Genomic DNA, 25,182 nt, shown 5'->3' on the forward strand with positions numbered 1-25,182 from the left:
CTTGCTAAATTGCTTAGGGTCTCACCAAGTTGCTAAGGCTAGCTTTGAACTCCTGATCCTGCTGCTTCAGACTCCAAAGTTGTTGGGATTACAGACATGTGCCACCACACCCAGCCAATTATTTCATTTAAAAAAATATATATATTTTTAGTTGCAGGTAGACACAATACCTTCATTTTATTTTTATGTGGTGCTGAGGATCAAACCCAGTGCCTCATGCATGCCAGGCGAGCACTCTACCACTCAGCCCCAGCCCCTCATTCATTCTTTTATTTTTAGTTGTAGATGGACACAATGCCTTGGTTTTATTTGTATGTGGTGCTGAGGATCGAACCCAGTGCCTTCCACATGCGAGGCGAGCGCTCTACCACTGAGCTACAACCCTAGCCCTCATTCATTCTTTTAAATATTTGAGCACCTACAACATTCCAGACATTGGAGAGACATTATGGATCAAGATAGACAAAGTCACTGTCTTAACAGAACTTCTACTATGGCAAGAAAGATATATAAATAAATACATGTGTATATAAATACATGTGTACAGGTAAATAATTAGGTAGAAATAAATGAAATGAAGAAAAATAAAAGCAGGATTAGTGGATAATTGGGGCAGGATTGTGCTGCTGTACTTTAGATAAGAATGCAAGTCCTTGCATTATTCAGAAACACTAGAAAAAGGCAATAAGTTGTCTACAGCATTACCATTGCCTGATCTCCTCTGATGTTGGAAGATTATCAGGATTGGGCCTGGTTGGTATTTGGATGGGAAAATAAAGGCATCAGTTCGCTCTGTAAGGCAGATGTCCCATAAAACTTTCAGGAAAATAACCTTAGAAATAATTTACTCTGTCTGCTAAACACACTTTTATACATTTTTCTACTGATGAATAGTTTTTTAGGAACACTAGCTATGCTATCAAAGAATCTTTACGTTTTCCTGCCATTGTTGCTTCCAACCTCCCACCATTATACAAATTATATACCTTTTGGTTATATCATTCTTACACAAAGGACACTGCGAAGGCCCTTTCTTCTGGTTGAGAAGTTTCAGCATACAAAATCTATAAATTATAAAGAAAGAAAAGAACAATTCAAATTGCTTTCTTTTGTGGAGAGAACATTCAAAAGGCAAACAGCCATGAAAAGATAATCTCATAACTGCCCTGAAGAATCATTTAAAAAGTAATGACAGGTGAATTACAACCAATGGTTATCTCTAATTTTTTTAGATGCTGCATAAGCAGGAAACCAAACTATGTAAGAAATGATCTATGAAAACTGAACTTACCTGCATATAGCTTAAGGTTATGATCAAATAAAACTTATTAAAAAGTTAATATGGCATATTTAATGATATATTCATAATTATTTCATATTGCATAATCAGAAATAAATGGTAAGTAGTTCATGTAAAATGATTATAATTCATTAAAGAATTCAGCACCTGGGGCTGGGGATGTAGCTCAGTGGTAATGGCAACTAAGCTATATCCTTAGCCCACATGTATTGGCTTCTCTCTCTTTTTTTAAACGGGTTACATTCACTTTATTTTTCTTGTATTAAAAAACCTTATATTGTAGCCACAGCTGGAGTCTGGATCCTCTGTACCCACTCTGGTGCAGGTTTTAAAAACCACCAGGCACGATGGAAGACGCCTGTAATCCCAGCAGTTCGGGAGGTTGAAGTAGGAGGATAACAAATTCAAAGCCAGCCTCAGCAAAAGTAAGGTACAAAGCAACTCAATGAGACCCTGTCTCTAAATAGGGCTGGGGATTTGGCTCAGTGGCCAAGTGCCCCTGAGTTCAATCCCTGGGTACCCCCGCCCCCGCAAAAAAACCCACACTGGTGTGGGTTTTACAAGATGGTTGGTGAATTCCTGATAGGGACACTTGGTGAACACAGACTCTTTTCCAGGGTTAGGGTCAGGGAGATGTATGTCCTGGATATGTGTATTGCCCTCTCTTAATCCACACAATAACCCTAAAAAATTATCTCCATTTAGGGGTTGGGGTTGTGGCTTATCGGTAGAGCACTCGCCCGCCTCGTATGTGCGAGACCCTGGGTTCGATCCTCAGCACCACATACAAAAATAAACAAGTGAAATAAAGGTGTTGTGTCCAACTACAACTAAAAAAATAAATATTAAAAAAAAAAAAGAGGGGCTGGGGATGTGGCTCAAAAGGTATCGCGTTCGCCTAGCATGCATGAGGCACTGGGTTCGATTCTCAGCACCACATAAAAATAAAATAAAGGTATTGTGTCCACCTAAAACTAAAAAATAAATATTAAAAAAAAAACCAGTAACATTGCTATGAATATTTAGAAAAAATTACCTCCATTTAAAATAGAGACTTTTCCCAAATCACAGTAATCAAGTGGTGAAGGTGATACTGGATCTAGTACTGAACTGCAACAGGCCCGAGGTCTTTCTCGTGGTCTTTCTGAGTCAGTGAATGTATAGAGATCTGATGAAGACTTTGTCCTTCTATACCTACAGAAATGCTTCAACTACCATATTGTACTCAATAATGATTCTGTAGTTTTGGGGATGAAGATGTCAAAAAGCTACCCAGGGCCAGGTGCGGTGGTGCTGCATTCCCAGTGGCTAGAGAGGCTGAGATAGGAGGATCATGAGTTTAAAGCCAGACTCAGCATTGGTGAGGTGCTAAGTAACTCACTGAGTCCGTGTCTCTAAATAAGATACAAAATAGGTGGGGCTGGGATTATGGCTCAGTGGTAGAGTGCTCGCCTAGCATGGGCGGAACCTGGGTTCGATTCTCAGCACCACATAAAAATAAAGGCATTGTGTTGTGTCCATCTACACCTAAAAAGAAAAAAAAAATATAATAAATAAATAAATAAATAAAAATACAAAATAGGGCTGGGAATGTGGCTTAGTGGTTGAGTGCCCCTGAGTTCAATCCCCAATAGCAAAATAAAACAAACAAACAAAAGCTACCTGGAGCCAGGAACAGGGGCACACACCTGTAATCCCAGCAACTCAGAGGCTGAGGCAGGGGGATTGCAAGTTCAAGGCCAGACTCTGTAATTTAGTGCATCCCTGTCTTAAGATAAAAAAATAAAAAGGGGTGGGGATGTAGCGTGGTGGTAAAGCACCACTGAATTCAATCCCCAGTAGCAACAAAAACAAACAAAAAGACACCAAAAATAAAAAAAAAAAACCCAAGAATTGCATATAGGTACTCTTTAAAGACACAGGATAGAGCCTACCACTCCTGTAAAGATGCAAATACTACCTGCACTCAAGTATAATGTGGGTCATGGAGGCAGTGATGTATTATCTTGACAATGGTACAATCAAACAATTCATAGTAGAGGTAAGAAGGAAATTCTATGATCAGTGCTGAGAATATAGTGACAAGTTATATAATGACAAGCTATATAGCCTTACAGCCTACAGAATTACATAAACAATGCAAGGGAACTAGGTATGTGAAAATCAACCAAGAAGGGATTCTAATCTATCATTATGTTAGGAAAAGAGCACATAAAATTAAACTCAAAAGAGAAAATGAATTGTATATGACATGAAAAGACTGAGCTAAGGAAAATACTGACAGATCAACAGAACATTGGCATACCCTTCAGGACTCAGAAAAAGAATTCATTAAATTCTGTTTTAGAGGGGCTGGGGATGTGGCTCAAGCGGTAGCGTGCTCGCCTGGCATGCACACGGCCCTGGGTTCGATCCTCAGCACCACGTACAAATAAAGATGTTGTGTCCACCAAAAACTAAAAAATAAATATTTAAAAAAATTCTCTCTCTCTCTCTCTCTCTCTTAAAAAAAAAATCTGTTTTAGAGCTCTGGGGAGTCTACATGATGCACCAATTAAAGAAAAATATATATATATATAAGTTTTAAATAAGGTTCTCAGTGAAAAGGTCTGAGGCAAGTTTTGGCCTTTTTGGATTGCTAAAGCCCAAAGGTTAAACAAATAGTAATGCATTTTTTAAAAATATTTATTTTTAGTTACAGGTGGACACGATACTTTATTTTTTATTTTATGTGGTGCTAAGGATCAAACCCAGTTCCTCACGCATGCCAGGCAAGTGCTCCACCTCCAAGCCACAACCCCAGCCCGACAATGCATTTTTTAAGCAAATGCAAATTTTCTGAAAGGTGATTTCAGCAGATAGAAAACAGCAAATCACAGTGCCACAAACCAATTCTGGAGATTTTTCAGAGTACTCAGTTTGGGGCACATCTATACTCCAAGCAGTTTAACAATGTTGAAGAAACTTATCTAATTTATTAATGCTTGTCCAAGTCTATTCTGGCAGAGAACACTAAATTCATCTTAAATTGGCAAAATAATGACAGGTTGATTTCTGGCTACCTTTGTTTATCTTGGGTACTCAGGATTCCTACTCTCCTAACTGCCTTGTCAACAGAGATAAGATTGTGGACCAATATATCCTCTAAGAAGGAAAATACATATCCTGTGACTGGTTCCACCAAATCTTGTCCATTTCAACAATAAGACTTTTTCCTTCCTTCCTTCCTTCCTTCCTTCCTTCCTTCCTTCCTTCCTTCCTTCCTCCCTTCCTCCCTTCCTCCCTCCCCCTCCTTTTTTGTACTGAGCTTTACCCCAGTCCTTTTTTATCTTAAGACAGGGTCTTCGGTAATTATTACCCGATGTACATGCATGATTGTACAAATGGTGTGAGTCTGCATCATGTACAACCAGAGAAATGAAAACTGCTCCATTTATGTACAATGAGTCAAAATGCATTTTGCTGTCATGTAAAACTAATTGGAACAAATTTAAAAAATCTAATTTCTTTAAAAAAAAGTTACTTTAAAACCTAAAAAAAAAAAAGACACGGTCATACTTAAATTGCTCAGAGCCTTGCTCAACTGCAGAGGATGTCTTGAACTTTTGATCTTTTTATCTCAGCCTCCTGAGTTGTTGGGATTACAGGCATACATACTCTGCTTGGCAAAGCTTTGTTTTCTCGAGCAAACCTACTGTCTGTACTTTAGTTCTAACAATTACATCTGTCTTGAGCTCTTCATTTGGAAGATTCAGCCTAGATTTCCTGCTTGGTATCCTAGTTCCATGGGTCAAGGCTTTTTGTCTCCTAGGGACAAGAATTTTACCCTTAACCCTCACCCTCCTGTGGCTTGATCCCTGCTTCTGAATTTCTTCTCATTTCTGCTGCTAGATTCCTGAGAGACTGTTCAATATACATTGCTAGATAAGCCATCTCTTGCCTATTTCTGATACACCAAACCCATTACTAGACACAATAATTGTCTGAAATCATGATTTAATAATCTGGGTATTAAACCTGCCTAACACTAACTCACCACTTAACTGGATTTCCACAGTTGGTCACTTCATGACATACCTTGTCTGGTCTATCTGGTCTTTAGAACTCAACCACCCTTAGTCTATTTCATCTTATTATACACCAAAAAATGTACAAGAAGGTCTCATCATTCCAGAGCACTGCTTCTCAAACTTTAATGTACATTAGAAACCAGAGTAGCCTGGGCAACATTGTAACCTTGTCGGAGGGAAAAAAAATTCTCCTGGGGCATCTTGTTAAAATGAAGATTCTGCTCAGCATGATGGCGAATGCCTGTAATCCCAGCAGCTCACGAGGCTAAGGCAGGAGGATCATGAGTTCAAAGTCAGCCTCAACAACTTAGCAAGGCCCTAAGCAATTCATAGAGACCCTGTCTCTAAATAAAATATAAAAAAGGGCTAGGGATATGGCTCAGTGACTAAGCACCACTGGTTCAAACGCTGGTACCAAAAAAAAAAAAAAAAGAAGAAGATTCTGATTCAGTAGGTTTAGGGCAGGGATAAGATTCTAGCAGGCTTTTAAGTGATGCTATTGCTGTTGACACATAAGCTTTACTTTGAGTAGTAAGTTCCTAGAGGTGCACTGTTCAATATAGCACCATTACATATACAGCTACTGAGCACTTACAGTGTCACTAGTCTCAACTTAGGTGTATTCAAACAATGTAAAAAGGCAGGTTTAGTACAAGGGAAAAAAAAAAAAGAATGTCAAATATCTCATTAGTATATATAAATATATTTTGTGGTACTGGGAATTGAACCTCACTGTACTCTTACCACTAAGCTATATCCCCAGGCCTTTTCATTTTTTATTTGGAGACATGTCTAAGTTGCTGAGGCCAGACTGTGGGTGTAGCTCAGTGGTAGAGCACCATGGTAGTGTTTACCATGTGCAAGGTTCTGGTTTCAATGCAGTATCACAAACAAACAAACAACAACAAAAATCCCCTAGGGTTTAGCCGAGGTGATACATGCCTCTAATCCCAGCAGCTCGGGAGGCTGAGACAGGAGGATCACGGGTTCAAAGTCAGCCTTAGCAATAGCAAGGCACTAAGCAACTCAGTGAGACCCTGTCTCTAAATAAAATACAAAATAGGGTTGGGGATGTGGCTCAGTGGTTGAGTGTCCCGAGTTCAATCCCCAGTACCAAAAAAAAAAAAAAAAAAAAAAAAAAACCCCAAAAACAGAAAACTCAGGGTTTAAGTTGCTGAGGCTGGTCTTAAACTTGCATTTCTTTTGCCTCAGCCTTCCAAATCACTGGGATTACAGGCATGTAATTCAATTGGCACCACTCCTTGTTTCATTAATATTCTTTACATTGATTATAATTTGAAATGATAAAATCTTAGTCACAATTGAATTAGATAATATAAACTACATAAATATATAATTAAAATTAATTTTACCTATTTCGTTTTACTTTTTAAAATGTGGTTATTAGTCAGGTATAAGCACACGCCTATAATCTCAATAACTTGGGAGGCTGAGGCAGGGGGATCACGAGTTCAAGGTAAGCCTCAGCAAGTTAGCAAGGCACTCAGCAACTTAGTGTTTATTAGAAATTTTAAGTTACATTTATGATTCACATGTGATTTTAGCTCTTCTAGAAAGTATTATATATTTCATTCATTGTTTGAAAACTTCAAGTCAGTAATGAATGTCCTAGGTAATTTTTTTGTTTAGATTAGTACTATTATCTTTTGGGTAAAGTTCATTAAATATTTCAGAACTCTATAGTTACCCAGGTCAATAAAACTATTTTATTTTCAGCAATCAGAGTTTACCCATAGAAAATTCAGTTAGCACAATTAATGCTTGGGAATATTCTTCCCAGCTTTCTCATTATATAGATCAAGGTATTATATAGATTATAAAGATAATACAGAAGAAATTTCATGAAAAATTTGATGTATTACATAGGCATTGTGTTAGTCCATTTTTGTATTTCTATGACAAAATACCTAAGGTTAGATAATCTTAGAAAGAAAAGAAAGAAAGAAGTTTATTTCGCTCACAGTTCAAGAGGCTCAAGGCATTTATTGATGGCCTGTTTGCTGGCAGTTTGTGCAATGAATCACATGACAAGTTATGGGGAGTACCAAGTGTGCCCTTAGTCTTTCTCTTGTTATAAACTTATCAGTATTTGGTAAAGGGTATTCCACTCTGATGACCTTATCTAAACCTAATCATCTCCTAAAGCACGCCCCCCCCCCAACAGTATAGATTAAGTTTCCGACCTCTTAGTACCTTACAATGGGAGTTAAATTTTAATATATGAACCCTTTGAGGACACAGTCAAACTATATCCAAACCAAAGCAGACATTATATTGGATTTTAATCTAGTCTATCATTCAAAACACAACATATGACTGGCTGTTCTTAACATAAGTCTATTTTAGGAATTCCAAGCCTTCTTCATTCTTAATTACTTAAAAACACAAACTCTCTCAATCTCGATCTCAACAACTGTCTTCCTCTCCATCTCTAACAAGGTCAACCACCTTATTCTCCTGCAAAAGCTTCCTGTAGAATCATGCTCCTTTTTATTCATTATTGCTTATAAGTAATAGCCCCCTGTCTTTTTTTTTTGTATCCATTTTTCATTTCCAATCCATTCTGCCTTTTCTTGGACCTTCTCTCTTAATGTCTTTTCCTCCCTGAGGGGTCATTCCTCTCTTAACACAATAAACATATGCAAAGTTAGGTCCTTTTTTCTTAGATATATTCTATTTTCTTCTCTTCCTACCTTTGTTCGTGTTACTTCCTCTGCCTGTAATTTTCTTTTTCTATAAGCTCCTTCAAAGTAACTAATTTAGTCCATTTTCCCTCCCCTCATTTTTTGAAGTACTGGGGATTGAACCCAGAGACTCGCGCATACTAGACAAGCACTCTACCACTGAGCCACATCCCAGCCATTTTTATTTTAAGATAGGCTCTAAGTGGCCTGTGATGGTATTGAATTTATGATCTCTTGCTTCAGCTTCCTGAGTAGCTGGGATTACAGACATGCCTTATCATGCCTGGCTCTTCTTTCTTCTTTTTTTGGAAGAAAGCCATGTTGGAGATTGAACCCAAGGCCTGACATATGCTAAACCCCAATTCAACTTTTTCTTAATATTACAATATTATATTCAGTATTCATTAGTCAAGATGACCAGAAAGCATATAGTGTATATCAAAAAGATACTCATCAAGAAACAGGGATGGTGCATGCCTGTAATCCCAGCAGCTCAGGAGGTCGAGGTAGGAGGATGGGAGTTCAAAGCCAACCTCAGCAACAGTGAGGCACTAAGCAACTCAGTGAGACCCTGTCTCCAAATAAAATACAAAAAAGGGCTGGGGATGAGGCTCAGTGTTCGATTCCCCCCCTGAGTTCAATCCCCGGTACCAAAAAAAGAAACAAGGAAAATCACATTTACTTGTGTAGTGGGGCATACCCACAATCCCAGCTATTCAGTGTTAATGAGGGAGAAGGATCAAAAGTTTAAGGCCAGCCTCAGCAATTTAGCAAGATTCTGTCTCAAAATACAAAAATAAAAAAGGTTAGGGGCACTCAGTGGTAAAGCGTTTGTGTAGCATTTGTGAGATCCTGGGTTCATTCCCTAGAACCACAAAAACAAAAGACGAACCCTTTAGGTTTGGGTATACAGCTCAGTGGTACAATGCTGGTTTAGTTATACAGGAGGCCTTTGGTCCAAAATTCATCCCCATTAAAAAAAGAAGAAAACAAAGGTTAATTTCCAACTTTCTTTCAACTTTTAACTAGGACTTTATTATTTTGTTTCACAAAGTTACCGATCTGTGAAGAAACTGGGCTGAAGAATCACAAGAAAACTGTTGGAAACAGATTTAAACCAGTGGGGTAACATGGGAAAGGAGTAAAAAGACAATGGAAATGAGCCTCTGGGTCTTTGTTGGGACAAAAAAAAGAAAGAATAAGATAGAATTCAGAGGAAGGAAGACACCAGCCAATTGGCAGACTTGTGCTCAGAGGGTATGCCTCCAAAGGAACAGGTTTCCTACAGCTTCAGCCAGCACTCATTATCCTTAAAGCAGCAGCTGTTCCCTTTTTTTAGATTATGGAAACATCCTAAGACTGATCAAAATTATGGACTGTTTTCCCAGAAAAAGTACATGCTCATAGCTTTTAATGTAATTAAGATTTAAATTGAATATAATTTTAGGACATTCATGAAGACTATTCATGAACAAATTAAGAACTCTTGAATTTTAAAAGTTCCGAAATGATAGAAAATTAGTAATCATGGTCAACTCTGGGGAGGAAAGCAGGAGGTGGGGTTCTTGGGTGGGAAGAAAACATACTGTGTATCATGTAATTTTTTATATTAATAAACTCATAACTAGGTACATGGCTTGCTTTTTCAATTAAAGGAAAAATTACTTTAAACAAACTGACATTCAGAGTAAGACTCAATCAATAGCTTAACATCAAGGAAAAGAGAAAGTCATGTTTCACTAAATTACCTACACTACTTTTCCTGAAATTCTTCAATTAAGAGACATTTTCATTTCAAAGGGCAAGATCCTTAAATATGTAAATACACTCATCCCCTATGAGAGGATATTGGTTCCAAGACTCCTCCATGGATACCAAAAATCTCCTAGTAGTTAAATCCCTTATATGAAATAGTATTTGCATATAAATACATACAATCTTAAGTCATTTCTAGATTGCTTATAATATTTAATACAACGTAAATGCTGTGTAAAGTTTTTATACTGTATCATTTAAGAGAATGATGAAAAGGTCTGTACACGTTCAGTGCAGACATTTTTTTTTTTTTTCTGAATAGTTTGACCCATGTTTGGTTGAATCCAAGCATAGAGAGCCTACAGATTTCGAGGGCAGATGGAAGGCTGACTGTGTAAGTTGAATCACTGATATGAATGAATTTCAGCCTAAATAAAAACTAATTTCAGAACCCTTCCTATCTTTGCAAAGATGATAAAGCAGGCAAGCACTGAACCTTAGAAGAGGGAAAAGAGAAGGGCATGCAGAAATGAATAGAAAGGAGAAACTGGGAAGGCTGAAAAACAATTTGCTTGTTTCACAACTGCTTTTATCCTTGGACACAAAAACCAAACAGCTATTTAAAGTGATTTTATATCATTTTTTAAAAAATATTTATTCTTAAGTTTTAGGTGGACACAATATCTTTAGTTTACATTTATGTGGTGCTGAGGATTGAACCCAGTGCCTCGTGCATGCTAGGCGAGCACTCTACCACTGAGCCACAACCCTAGCCCCTTACAACACTTTTTATATACAGATAAGCTATGTAGGAACTATGGCTTCAATCACTTTATGATGACTTCCTAAGTAATTCTCTGAGGAAGAATGAATACAATTGGGTTATGTTGCATTTAATTGAAGAAACTAAAGATTCTATAAAGTTAGGTGTTTCCTGTGTTATAAAGAATAAGCACAAAAGCTAATAATGGAGCCACAAAAACACCCAAACTTACTTGCAAAATATGTGGTCACACTTTGTGGAAACAGGTTCTTTGATCAATTCCAGACTAGAGGGGTAGGGGGAAAAAAAACCAAGAGAAAATAAATAAGGCTTAATAATTTATTTAAAAATAAATAACTTTTAGTAAAGAAGTTCAACTTTAAGCAGTTATAACTGAGTCAAAGTATGACTTTAAGTTCATTCAATTCTTATTAAATGTCTGTTATGCTAGGAGCTAAGAATACAGCAGAAAATATGATCCTTAACTTTACTGAACTTTCAGACATTAAAACAGAATTATGTGAACTTAATACTCTATATTTAATTGTAAGCACTGAAAAAAGATCAGCTGATAATTCTTCAATTAATTACTTTTCACTGATATATATTTTTGAGCTAATATGTTGAGTATGCATTTTACAACCTGATGAAACTCCATAAAAACAAAAAATTTCCTCTTACATTACTTTCCCCTTATTCCTGGTTTCACTTTCTAAAATCTTAAGTTACCAACAGACAATCATGGTCCCAAAATGTTAAATAAAAAATTCTAGAAATAAACAGTAAGTCTTAAATTGCATGCCATCCTGAGTAACACCATGAAATCACGCTGCATCCCTTCTGGACCATGTATTCAGGTTGTATTTGCTTCTTGTTGTTAGTCACTTAGTAGAAGTCTTGTTTATTGTACTGAATGTCAGGGTATGAAAATGCTTGTGTTCAGGTAATCTTTATTTGATTTAATATGGCCCCAAAGCACAAGAACAGTGATGCTGGCAATTTGGATATACCAAAGTAAAGCCATAAAATGCTTTAGGTGAGAAAATGAAAGTTTATCTTAGTTTATGTATGTGTAGGGGAGAAAACAGTGTATATATAGGGTTCAATATATCCAGGCACCCACTAGGGATCTTGAAATGCATCCCACACAGATATGTATTTCTTTTGAATTCCCTCAAAATACTTTTTTGGTATGTGATTGTTTTTGTAACTCAGTGTAGGAATTTTTGAGCATTTACACACAAAAAAAACAATAGTAAAATAAACTCCCGGTACATCAACTGATTTCAACAAATGGCCAATCTTCTTTTATCCATACCTGCCTCTATCTTAGATTATTTTAAAACAAATCCCAGCCATCATATCATTTCCTCTATAAATATTTTAATTATATTCTCAAAAAAGACACTTTTTTAGCATGATCATGAAACCATTATTAGTTCTAAAAAGAATTGCCTTAATATAATTTAATATATAACTAATGTTCCAAGTTGCTTTGCTGTCTCATAAAAATTATTTTAAACATTTTTTTAAAAAAATTTTAATATTTATTTATTTTTTTTAGTTCTTGGCGGACACAACATCTTTGTTTGTATGTGGTGCTGAGGATCGAACCCGGGCCGCACGCATGCCAGGCGAGCGCACTACCTCTTGAGCCACATCCCCAGCCCCATAAAAATTATTTTATTTTTTTATTTTTTATTTTTTAGAGAGAGACAGAGAGAGAGAGAGAGAGAGAGAGAGAGAGAGAGAGAGAGAGAATTTTTTTAAATATTTATTTTAGTTTTCGGTGGACACAACATCTTTGTTGGTATGTGGTGCTGAGGATCGAACCCAGGCTGCACGCATGCCAGGCGAGTGTGCTACCGCTTGAGCCACATCCCCAGCCCATAAAAATTATTTTAAATAGTAAGATATGTTTAAATCAGGACCCAAACAAGATTCATACATTGTATTTAGTTGCTATGTTTTAAGTCTCTCTCTTTTTGGTGGTACAGGGGCACTCTACCACTGAGCTACATACTTGGCCCCTTTACATTTTTTTTGAGACAAGTTCTTCCTAAATTGCCCAGGCTGACCTTGAATTTGTGATCCTCCTGCTTTCGGTATCCCAAACCACTGGGATTATAGGCTTGTACCACTGTGCCTATCCTTAAGTCTCTTTTAATCTATATTTTTTCCCTCCCGTTTTTCTTCCTTGTCATTTATGTCAAAAACATAACAAAAGGGCTGGGGTTGTGGCTCAGTGGTAGAGCACTTGTCTGGCATGTGTGAGGCACTGGGTTTGATTCTCAGCACCACATATAAATAAATAAAGTCCATTGACAACTAAAAACAAACTTAAAAAAAAAAACAAGGGCTGGTGGTATAGCTCAGTGGTATAGCACTTGTCTAGCATGTAAGGCCCTGGGTTCAGTCGTCAGCACACAAAAATAATAAATAAGTAAAAAGATCATCTGACCTTCAGAATTTCCCATATTCTGGATTTTGCTAATTGTAACTCTATGTTGTGATTTAACATGTTCTTTTAGCCTCTTTATTTTCTGTAAAGTATACCGACAAGCTCAATCAAAGACAGATTCAATTGTTTGGCAAGAACACTTTACAGATGTACTGTGTACTTCTATTACGTCACTTCGGAAGGGTCATTTTTGATTTTCCATTACTTGGTAAAAACAATGTGATATAGCTGAATGAGGCAGTACATGTCCATAATCCCAGTGAGTCGGGAGTTTGAGGTACAAAAATTGCAAGTTTGAGCCATCCTGGGAAACTTAGTGAGATCCTTTCTTACATTAAAAAAAAAAAAAAAAAAGATCTGGGGGTAGAGCACCTCTGGGTTAAATCCCCAGCATTACACACACACACAAAAAAACCCCAATGTAACTAATACTCACTAAAGGAAATTCCCATCCCTACCTGTCTATCCAAGAAGTTTCAAGGCCTTTTTGAAATTAATTCATTAAGTAATACAACAAACATGTATTGAGCATCTACCAGGAAGGCACTGGTTTTGAAATATAACAGTGAACAAAATAAAGCCTCCCCTCATAAAGCTTTTATTCCAGTTGCAGTAGGCAGTTGACAAATAAGAACAGATGGGGAAATGTTAAAGAGACAAATAAGGCAGGACAAAGGGGACACGGAGTGCAATGTGTGTGTAATGGGGGATACACACACACACACACACAAATATGTTTTTGACAAATGACAAGGAAGAAAAACAGGAGGGAAAAATCTATAGAAAAAGAGACTTAAGGCTAGGAAGAGTGGTATCAGGCCTATAATCTCAGTGATTTGGGATACGTGGAGCAGGAGGATCATATACACACACACACACACACACACATATAGGGTGGTCATAAGAGGCCTAAGAAAGTGACAATGGAAGACAGCTGAATAATGTGATGAAATCAGCTATACAATAATTGTGGGTAGAATATCCCAGCAGAGGGAGCAAAGATAAACCCCGAGCAGGATTATGCCTGGTGTTTGTGCAGACAGCAGGTAGGCCAGGGTACTAGGATGAAATAGTAGAAGAAGTAGAGAGGTAGCTGGAAGCCTAAACAGGTAGGAATCTGTTATTTAGATTCGTACTGAATGAGAGCTTTAGAAACTGAACTTTGGTGGTCAAATCTAGACAGGACATTAAAGAAGGGGTATAATCTGGTCATTTGAGAGGAATATGGTTCTTTTCATTAAATGTTTAACTTTTTAGAAAAGGATCACAAGAAAAGCTGGGGGGACAATAGCCTTGTTTTAAAGGATTTGGTAATACAACTCTAGTAATCATGGGGTTTTTGACGCAGGACAGGGCAATGAAAAGAAAAGTACTGGCCAAAGTCAGAAGGTTAGGTTTCCACTATCAGTTCTCTCTTCATCTCTTTTTTGTCTTTATAGTACTGAGGGTTGAACCCAGGGCCTTTTACATGCTTGACAAATGCTCTACCATTGAGCTACATCCCTAAGCCCATTTATCTCTCTCTTTTTTTTAATCAGCACCATACCCTTGGGCCAAGTCCTCTACATGAATCTCAGTTTCCTTCTGTCACCTATCCTTCCAGTCTTCTGGGACTATTATGAAAATAAAATTTAACGTTACTTGGGCAACTGCTTCACAATATGAGATGACTTGTACCAAAGTCAGTATTATTATTGAGACCAAATGTGATTTTAAAAAGAAAAAAAAGAATGCCAATTTGTTACTAAATTACTAAAGCTAGATATGAAAGAAATTCTCAGTAAAAGAGAAAATTGGACTTAGCTATGATACCAGATGGCTTACATTCTCACCACTGACTCAATTCTGAAATAATTATATTTCAGTATGGTAATTATAATCCAAGCTACACAAACATACTGTAAACACAAACTCTGAACGGATGAAAACTCCAATATGTAAAAAGGTAATGACTACTGAAAGAAGATCTTGAAGACCAAACAGGAGCAAAAAAGAAAAAAATTTTTAAATGTTCCCCGTCTCAGTCCTGATGAGAATAAATGTTTACTATAAAGGTGATTCAAATATTTTAAACTCGGGCTGAGGTTGTGGCTCAGTGGTCAAGTGCTTGCCTAGCAATGCAGGAGGACCTGGGTTCAATTCTCAGCACCATATAAAAATGAAGATACTATGTCCACCTAAAACTAAAAAATAAATATTTTTTAAAAACTTAAAAATATATATCTTAAACTCTTTAAACCAGGCAATATTTGAGCCTATTGCATATTTGCATTTTGAAGTTACTAGAAAAAGCAGTTAGGTTTAGGTTTAAAAAACAAAAAACCACCAGGGTATTTTTTTTTTTTTTTTGGTATAGTGCTGGGGACTGAACCCAGGAGTGTTTTAACAGAGCTACACCCTCAGCCAACACCACCCTTTTTTTTTTGGCACCAGGGATTAAACTCAAGGTGCTTAAGCACTGAGCCACATCCCCAGCCCTATTTTGTATTTTATTTAGAGACAGGGTCTCACTGAGTTGCTTAGTGTCTCACTTCTGCTGAGGCTGGCTTTGAACTCATCGATCCTCCTGCCTCAGCCTCCCAAGCCACTGGGATCACAGGCATGCACAACCATGCCCAGCTCTTCAGCCCTTTTTATTCTTTGAGACAATGTCTTGCTAAGTTGCCAGGGTAGCCTTGAACTTGGCATCGTCCTGTCTCAGCTTCCTGAGTAGTTAGGATTATAAGCATGTGCCAGTGTGCCTGACTAGACTACACAGTTTAGCAAATTCTTCTGAAAAGTCAAAATTTTTACATACTTACATGTAAAAAGTTAGAAAGAGTAACCAGTTATCACAAAAAAACTACCAACTGAACTGGGTATAGTATCAAAGGCCTATAATTACAGATGGTGGAAGGGCTGATATGGAAGGACTATTTGAGCCTAGGAGTTCCAGACTAGAAAAAAAAAAAAAAGATATAACTGCAAATTGTACTATTGTACTATTCTGAGCACTGTGAAAAAAATAATGAAGTTGGGACCAGAGGCAGTAGTGAAAGGTTTTCGTTTGTTTGTTTTGGTACAGGGGATTGAACCCTGGGACGCTTAACCACTGAGCCACATTTCCAGCCCTTTTTTATATTTTATTTAGAGACAGGGTCTTACTAAGTTCCTTAGGCTGGCTTTGAACATGCCATCCCCCTGCCTCAGCCTCCTGAGCCTGTAGAATTACAGCTGTGCACCACTGCACCCAGCAATAGTGCAAGTCTTTAATTCTAGCTACTCAAGAGGCACTCAATCACTGAGCCACATCCCCAGGCCTATTTTGTATTTTATTTAGAGACAGGGTCACACTGAGTTGCTTAGCACCTTGCTTTTGCAAGTCTGACTTTGACTCTAGATCCTCCTGCCTCAGCTTCCATAGCCACTGGAATTACAGATGTGCCCAGTGCACCTGGCAATGTGTAAGTTTTTTTTTTTTTTTTAGTTGTTGATGGACCTTTAATTAATTTATTTATTTATGTGTGGTGTTGAGAATTGAACCTAGTGCCTCATATGTGCTACGCAAGCGTTCTACCACTAAGCTACAATCCCAGCTCAATGTGTAAGTTTTTAAATTGATGGTTTAACTTGCCAGAATGAGAAAGCACATTATGTTTTCATGACTGAGTCCCATGAGAATGTAAAATAAATGGACCCAGATGCCACATTATTGAAAACTTTTTGATCACTATAATTATCATATATGTTTTGTGATTTTTTTAAAAAAGCAGCTATCTCCCTACAATGTTATTTCCTGCTTTCCTGGTTCTGATTTTTCATAAATTAGGCTGTAAATTTTATTTATCTATTGTTTTTGTCAAGCTGAAATGTTGAGAGGTAAGAGAATGATTACTTATAAATTGCGTTATTTCCCTGAAAACACAACTTGTATTTTCTTTAATCTTATTAACTTGAGTCCAAATATGAAAAACAATTCTCATGAAGCATGAAAGCAAATTTACTTGAATTTTCTCTTCTTCATTGAGGGTAAAGGGTAAGAGGTACAACTTTTTACAAAATCTTTTTTATTTAGAGATAGGGTTTCGCTAAGTTGCTGAGGGTCTCACTGAATTGCTGAAGCTGGCTTCAAACTTGTAACCCTCTAGCCTCAGCCTCATGAGTTGCTGGGATTACAGGTGCTTGCTACCATGCCTGCCTCAATTTATTTTTGAGTGCTACCCACTACTAATCATCACTATATTTAAAAAAAATAATAATAATGGGGCTGAGGTTGGGGTGTAGCTGAGTGGTAGAACATGTACTTAGCATTTAAAAAATCCTGGGTTCAATCACCAGCACCAAGAAAAAAATAAAAATAAACTATCAAAGAATCAATTTAGTTTATCAATTAATTTAGCTTATTGAGTGACTTCCATATCTTAAGTACTATTCTAACTATTGAAGATACATAATTAAACAAACAAACAAAAACTTTTGTCCTCATAGAGTTTATATTCTGTAGGGAGATGAATAAATCATACATAAGTCAGATAGTTACAGAGAAAAATAAAACATGAAAGGGGGATAAGGGGCATGTTGGGACATTATAATTTTAAATAGGATTGCCTGGAGATACTTTTTGAAAAGGTGGTATATGAAACAAGATTTTTTTTTTTTTTTTAGAGAGAGAGAATTTTTTTAATATTTATTTTTTAGTTCTCGGCGGACACATCTTTGTTTGTATGTGGTGCTGAGGATCGAACCCAGGCCGCACGCATGCCAGGCGAGCGCACTACCGCTTGAGCCACATCCCCAGCCCTGAAACAAGATTTTTAAGCCACACAATTATTAGGGGAAGGAAATTCTAGGCAGAGGGAACAAGAAATACAACAGTTCAGAGGCAGAATATGTCATATATGAAGAACAGTTAAAAAGCCAAAGTCTCAAGAAAGACCAGAGAGGAGAGTGGCAATAATTCTAATTTTTCTGATTTTCCTTTTTGTTTTTTTACCAAAAGGGTCTAAAATATGGATTCCCATCTATTTAGTAGATTTAAGAGAAACTATATCTGTTTAGTAGTTCTTAACCTTTGTTGTATCATGGACTCCTTCTCAGAGTAATGCTTTAAGTTTTTTTAATTTACTTTTTCTGCAGAGATCAAATTCAGGGCCTAGAGTATGCTAGGCAAGTGCACTACCAGTGACCAATACCCCCAACCCTGAGTAATGCTTTTATGCCTAAAGATACAAAATTATACAAAAATCTAACCTACAAGGGTCCTGGAGGGTCTACAAGAACTCCAGAATATACACAAAGAAACTTTATCAGATAATGGCAAGGTTTTTTTTGTTTGTTTTAATATTTATTTTTTGTAGTTGTAGTTGGACACAATGACTTTATTTTATTTATTTACTTTTATGTGGTGCTGAGGATTGAACCCAGGGCCTTGCAAGTGTGAGGCAAGCGCTCTACCGCTGAGTCATAACCCCAACCCCGGGGTTCTATATCTTGATTGTACATTGATCCCAGGGCCTTCAGTGTGCTAGATAAGTGCTCTACTGCTGAGCCACATTCCCCAACCCTAGATATATAATTTGTCAAAACTCACTGCCTTGCACACCTAACATCTCTACTGCACACCTAACATCTCTGTATTTTACTGTATGTAAATTTTACCTCAATTAAGAAAAAGAAAAAAAATTGAATAATCCAGCCCTCTCTTCATTTCATAAATGGAGAGAAACAAAGACTCACTCAGAATCAGACCTTCTAAAAACCTTCAAACACTTTCAGTTTTTTTTTTGTTTGTTTTGCAACACTGAGGATTGAATCCAGGGGTACTCCACCATTAAACTATATCCCCAGACCTTTTTATTTTTAATTTTCAGACAAGGTCTTGTAAGTTGCCCAGGCTGGCCCCAAACTTTGTGTGCTATGACACTTCTGTTACTTGAGGTTTTGTTATTTAAATAACTGGGTCAATTTTCATCAAATATTATTCCAAAGATCAATCATCTCAGAGACACCAAGCATTTATGATTTTATTTTTCTGTTAACTATGCCCATTCAAGCAACCAAGCTGGCTTTAGAGCTGGAAGAAAAGCCTAAGTACCACTTAATCCAAAACAGATACCTGTTCCAATGCAGCACTAATCCAGACAGTCTGTAAACTGGGGAAAAAGGGAGCTGACTTAAGTACCCTCATCTTTTTTTTTTAATTGTCCATGGACCTTCATTTTATTTATTTATTTTTATGTGGTGCTGAATATCAAACCCAGTGCCTCACACATGCCAGGCAAGTGCTCTATGACTGCGCCACAACACCAGCCCAATCACCCCAATCTTAATAGATTTATTATATTTTTTCCTTCCAACTATGTATGGTCAATTCTTCTCATTTGCTTAAGAGATAATCATACAAGGAAGAATCACAAACTAATAAACTCTTCTGTTGACTTACCAAATTGGACACTCTAAGATTTTCTGCATAGCATTAAGGACATTTTGTACTTCTTCAACACGAACTGCAGATAAATCCATTTCTTTCTGTTCCATTGAACTTTAACACATAAAATACAAAACATAAGTAAATAAACCTCTTTAGAAGGTTTATAAGAACAGCATCTTGAGTATCATTTCTAAATAAAAGAAAATTAAGACTGGAGTACTATATAATTATTTCAACCACAGACCAAATGACAAAGGTTTCATTCAAAAAAATTCTAGCAGTTGCTTTTTGTGATTAGACTATTTGAATTCTCAATTCACTCATACATAGCCTCCAACCCCTTCCTTTGGTCTTCTCCTTTTTCCAAGAAAAGGAAAGCCACGGTGGGTGACTGATTGGGTGTGGGGTGGTATTGTCAGCTTTCTCCATCATCCTGGCTGTTTTCTTTTTCTTGCTTGAAACCAAAAGCAAGCAAGCCATGATAGCATGCACATGTAGCCTCAGCTCCTCTGGAAGCGGAGGCAGGAGGATCTCTTGAGCCCAGGAGTTCAGGGGTCTGCCTGGGCAACAGAAGACTCCACCTCTTAACAAGCACCCCAAAACACCACCAACAATAAAACCAATACACGTCAACCCTTCCCTACTCCACCTCTTCCCCAGTGTTTCCCAATGATCTGCACTCATTTCACAATATTCCACAAATGTCTCAGCCAGTTGCACCTGTTACTACTGATGTCCCCCAACATGTACTTCCTTCTACTCCCAACTCAAAACGCATAAAAATCCAGTTAGGTTTTTCGTTTTGATACTAAGCATTGAACCCCAGGGATGCTTTACCATTGAGCTACATCCCCGGTCCTTTTTATTTATTCATTCCTTTGAGACAGGGTCTCGCTAAATTGCTGAAGCAGGCCTGAAACTTGCCATCCTCCTGCCTCAGCCTCCGAAATTGCTGGGATTACAGGAGTGGGCCACCGCGTCCAGCCAGATCCAGTTCTTAAGGGTTCTTTTCCGCAAAATCCTGTCTGCTCCTCTTCATCAAGGTCCTCTCCTCACATTTACCAGCCAATATTCTTATACTCATGGTGTCCCCTTCAAGGCACATTCCAATTTCTAACACCAGGATTTTCCCTCCAACACATTGTGCCGCCTTCCTATCCTGAGAGCGCCCCTTCCAATCCACAAACTGTTCCCCTCCCAGGATTTCGCTCAGATTCACACTGTCTTAGGCCCTTCAGGATCCGTCCGCCGCACCTTCTCCCCGAGCCAAATAACACCCGTCTTGCTCTCCTTTAGGAGACGCTATTCTCACACCAGCCTCCCGCCTGTCACCATGAATACTCTTTGGTGAGAGCCCGTCCCTAGGGCTCTTCCATCTTTACCCAGAGCAAAGCATCCAAGTTTCCCGGGCCCAGGGGCCCAGATATCTGAGAAAGCTCCGGGGATGGACTATCCAGAAAGTCTCGAAGAACTCACGCCGCGCAGTCGCAGTTTCAATTTATCTGTAATTCCCGCGCTTTCTGTCGCCAAGGAAACTGGCCTTTGCAGCTGAGCGATAGCCTCTCAGAATGCAAGATCAAGACACGTTGGAGGAAGGGCGGGGCATAAAAGGGTCGAGGGTCTTTCGGGGCTCGGGATTGGTTATCCATTCTTTCCCTGAATGACGTAATGAGCGAGAGACGGAAGAGAAAGAATTGAGTCTTCTATTACGAGCGCACCAGCTTGCCTCTAAGTTTCCAGCTGTGGGGTATTACATCACAGTAATTACGGTACAAGTGTTGGAATAGTCATCTAAGTCTCGAATAAGAGCGCAACATAGTACCCAAAGCAGTGGAAATGAGGCTACATTCCCCGCCCCCAACCTTCCACTGCAATGGAAGTCTTCAGTTTAGGTAAATAAGAGGATAGTGGGGTAGGAGGGGCTGCGACTTCCAGCATGCATTGCGGAACGAAAGGCCTTCGCTACAGTGTTTCTTGGAAACTGTAGTCTTATGAAGAGGAGCTTCCGACACCGGAAGCGGACACAATTCTTAAGGCAACCCAGTCGGTAGATTGGAGACCTCTTCACGTTATGTACATCAACAGCTATGGACTGCAGTGTTGTGTTTTTCGCGTCTTAAGAGTGGACACTGGACTAAACGTTAGAAAGACTACAATTCCCATCAGCCCTGCAAGTCTCAGGCAAGTAGTCCTCTAAGGTCAGTGAACTGAGGAAAAGCAAGAGTTACCCGCTCCGCCTAGGAAGGGGAAATTCGCCCATGCCCACGTCTGCGCACCTGTAGTTCCGCCCCTTCGGCCCAGTGTTTGTTATTGTTGTGAGGTTCAGGCTTGTCCTGCACCGCCCCCGCCAACGCAGCTTCAACCAATCAGCAGGGTAATAATTTTGAGGGACAAATTGTCAGAGCCAATCATCTTTTTGGAAACTCAGAGAAACAGAAGACTAGGCCCTGTCTCTATCCGCCATGTTAGATTCACCCCGCAGGGATAACAGCAGGCCAAGAAGCGGACGGTCCTTGCACTGGCCTCCGGCAAGCGCCCCCCGGGGGCAGTGAGCTGGTAAGGAAGCAAATGCGGTTACCTTGGTGTGGGGTCACGTCGCACCAAGAGGGCTTGGGAAAGTTCAGAGGAGACTCCTGAAAAGAGGAGAGACTTTTTTCCGTGTCTAGGGCAGCCAATCTTTTTAGTGACCAGATGAGAGAGCCATTCGTGTTCTGAGGGATCGTGAGGGTGGATACCGCTGGAGGGATGGAGAGTCCGTGAATCAGAACGCTGGGTTTCTTCCGAAGGAAGACCGAGATTCTCCAGTTCAAAAGCTCAAAAGCTCCTAGGCAAAGAAAATGAGAGCCCTGAGGGGGTGGTGACACTGTCTTGGGGACATCGAGTACTAGGAAACGATAATTGGAAGACTAGGATTAAGACTGCAAGAAAGAAATGACATTACCCATACACCTTCCCCATTCCATCCTCTTTTTATTTTTTTATTTTTTATTATTTTTTTGAGACCCTCTTAAAGAGATCTCCTTGGTCTGAGACTTTTGGTGTTGGAAAGTCACTCTTTCCTATTTGTCGACTATCTAGTTTTCAGGTCACACATTTGAAAGCCTGGATAGCTTGCACAGGCTTCTGGTGAAGACAGTAATCAAAGATTAGGTTCTCAGGTCGGTTTCATTAAAAGTATTTGTTGAAGCTGAAAAAAAATCTGCATAGAGGAAAAGCTGATTTGTGCCAAGTGAAGGTGAGTCAGTAGCATGAACTTATAATAACACCAATTATGAAAGCTGAAGTTCTAGGCCCGAGTTATCTGATTCTACTGGTTTAAAGTCTACAGGAACAAATGGAACTAACTATAGCTTTGGTATTTCCACAAGTTCAAGATTAATGCTCTTACTGAAAGAATTCTCAAATGTAAGCAAAAGAGATGGACATGGATTTTTTTTTTTTTTTTTTTTTTGGTACTGTGGATGAATCCAGGGCCTGGCTCAAGCTAGGCAAGACTCTACCACTAAGCTATGTCCCCAGCTCTTTATAAATTTTATTTTGAGACAGAGTCTTACTAAATTTTCCAGGCTAGCCTGGAACTTGGATCATCCTGCCTCAGGTTCCACGGTAGATGGGATTAAAGGCATGTGTCACCACGTCCGGTGTTAGGCAGTTCTTTATGAAGACCTGGCTGTGGTCCAGTTGAATTAGAATCTCTGACTTCCTGTTTTCTGCTATTGGCAAACCAGCTGGGTGAGTTCCAGATTATCCAACTAATTCTAATTGTGTAATTTGAGAAAAGGGAAGGATACATTAGTTTCCTTCCAGATTCTCAAAAAGTGTAAAAGAATGTTTCTTTTCTTTTGGGGTTGGGTGGGGTACTGGGAATTGAACCCAGAGGTACTTTGCTACTGAGCTACATTCCCAGTTCTTTTTATTTTTGAGATAGGGCCTTGATAAGTTGCTTAGGGCCTAAGTCACTGAGGCTGTCCCAAAACTTGAGATCCTTCTGCCTCAGCATCCTGAGTTGCTGGAATACAGGCATGTGCCACCATCCCTGGCGGGAAGAATGTTTTTTGAAGTTGGAAAGTGAGAATGTATTTTGGAATGTCACTTTTGGCAGACTGAATCAATCACTTCATTCCCCTCATTTTTTTTCACAAAGTCCTGGGAATTTTATAGGAATTCTGACCAATCTTGAGGACTCCAAGAATTTTATGCAATGTGAATAAATGCTTGATGGCAGCAGGATTGGGCCTAGAGACTAGTATTATTTTGGCAGTGAACTGAACTTTAGGTGAAGACAAAGAACGGGAAAAAATTTATGGGTTTTTAAAAAAAATCTGTAATCTTCAGAGAGTTCAAGATTCTCAGAATGATAACCTCAAGTGTATTGTTTCACAGGGCAGTGCTTTATACTATTTTAATGCCCTAAGGACTGGTTTACTATAATAATAATTTTGTATTTTAAATGTTTTCAAAGAACTTGCACACACTTTTTGTGTTTGTGCTGAGGAGTAAACCCATGCCTTTGCACATGCCAGCATCTCCCTACCATTAAGCTATAATCCCAGCACCCCCTCATTTTTATTTAGTCCCTACAATAAAATTGTGAGATAGGCAAAGCAGAGATATTAGTCCTGTTATACAGATTAATTAATTAAAGCTCAGAGATGAACAGACTGTTCAGAGTTAAATGACTTAAGTCTTCCTACCCCTTCTTGGGAACTTCCAGGACTTATTCGTCTCATATCGCTTATATGCGGGGCAGAATCTGAGTAGCTGCAGATTAAAAATGGGATGAGCTGGGCCTGGGCACATAGACCTGTAATCCCAGCCATTTAGGAGGCTGAGGAGGAGAATCATAAGTTTGAAGCCAGCCTCAGCAGCTTAGTGGGACAATAAGCAACTTAGCGAGAACCTGGCTCAAATTTAAATTAAGAGGGCTGGGATATGTATGTGTGTATGAACAACCATAATACCATTATTGTGTCTAAGAAGTTAACAGTTCCTTAATCTAGTATCTATTCTGGTTTAAAAAGATTTTTTTTTTTCCTTGAGACAGGGTCTTGCTAAATTTAAAAATTAAAAGGGCTGGGGTATAGCCCAATGGTAAAGCACTCCTGGGCTAAATCTCCAGTACCAAAAAGATATACATATATATATATATGGTTGTGTATATATGTACACATATGTATATACATATGTATATATGTGTGTATAAACAATCATGATACCATTATCATACCATTACAATTTCTTAATCTAGTATCTACTCTAGTCCCCCCCAATTTTTTTCTTGAGATAGGGTCTTGCTAAGTTGCCTAGGGCCTATAAAGTGCAGTCAGTCCTTAGAGATTTTACACATGCTAGATGATTTCTGTGCATGTAGTCAAAATTTAAATACTGAGCAGACTTTGTTGTTGTTGAGATGAGGTCTCAACATTATATTAACCAGGCTGGCCTCTCCTGGGCTCAAGCAATTCTTCTGCCTCAGCCTCCTAAGTAACTAGGACAACAGGCTTATGCCACTGCACCTCGCTCAACTTCTATTTCTAATGTGGAGGTTTCTAATTACTAAATTTTTGTGTTTTATTTAAGTCAAAGTCTTTATGACATAGTTTGGGCACTAATATCCTTATTTCTTAGAAGAAATAGTTCTAGGCTAGGGTCGTAGCTCAGAAGGGGAGAGCTTGCCTTGCACTTGTGAGGCCCTGGGTTCAATCATCAGAACCCAGGG

At 38.5% G+C, this 25,182-nt stretch overlaps 2 protein-coding genes across 11 annotated transcripts in view; one reads left to right on the forward strand and one right to left on the reverse strand.

Annotated features, from left to right (window-relative positions):
* The window catches only part of Brca1 (BRCA1 DNA repair associated), a 67,434-nt gene extending 46,083 nt beyond the window's left edge, over positions 1-21,351 (reverse strand). For 3 of the 5 annotated variants that reach the window (XM_046446636.2, XM_046446634.2, XM_046446635.2), the window contains exons 1-4: positions 20,846-21,351; positions 19,476-19,574; positions 10,826-10,879; positions 987-1,064 (exon numbers count right to left, since the gene is read on the reverse strand). In XM_046446636.2, coding sequence (XP_046302592.1) covers positions 987-1,064; positions 10,826-10,879; positions 19,476-19,574; positions 20,846-20,859 — 245 coding nt within the window. In that variant the 5' untranslated portion in view covers positions 20,860-21,351. The remainder of the gene's footprint in view (positions 1-986; positions 1,065-10,825; positions 10,880-19,475; positions 19,575-20,845) is intronic. The other 2 variants (XM_058579964.1, XM_058579963.1) reach the window with 1 other exon arrangement.
* Positions 21,352-21,442: 91 nt separating this feature from the next.
* Positions 21,443-25,182, forward strand: part of Nbr1 (NBR1 autophagy cargo receptor) — a 28,305-nt gene continuing 24,565 nt past the window's right edge. For 2 of the 6 annotated variants that reach the window (XM_046446617.2, XM_046446618.2), the window contains exon 1: positions 21,726-22,019. The gene's annotated coding sequence lies outside the window, so the exon portion shown is untranslated. Of the gene's footprint in view, positions 21,645-21,725; positions 22,020-23,029; positions 23,196-25,182 lie in introns of those variants that run through there. The other 4 variants (XM_046446614.2, XM_046446616.2, XM_058579965.1 and 1 more) reach the window with 4 other exon arrangements.

This window comes from Marmota monax, unplaced genomic scaffold (genome assembly GCF_021218885.2).
Source record: "Marmota monax isolate L192 unplaced genomic scaffold, Marmota_monax_Labrador192_F-V1.1 WCK01_AAM20220418_F8-fsc00346, whole genome shotgun sequence".
NCBI lineage: Eukaryota > Metazoa > Chordata > Mammalia > Rodentia > Sciuridae > Marmota > Marmota monax.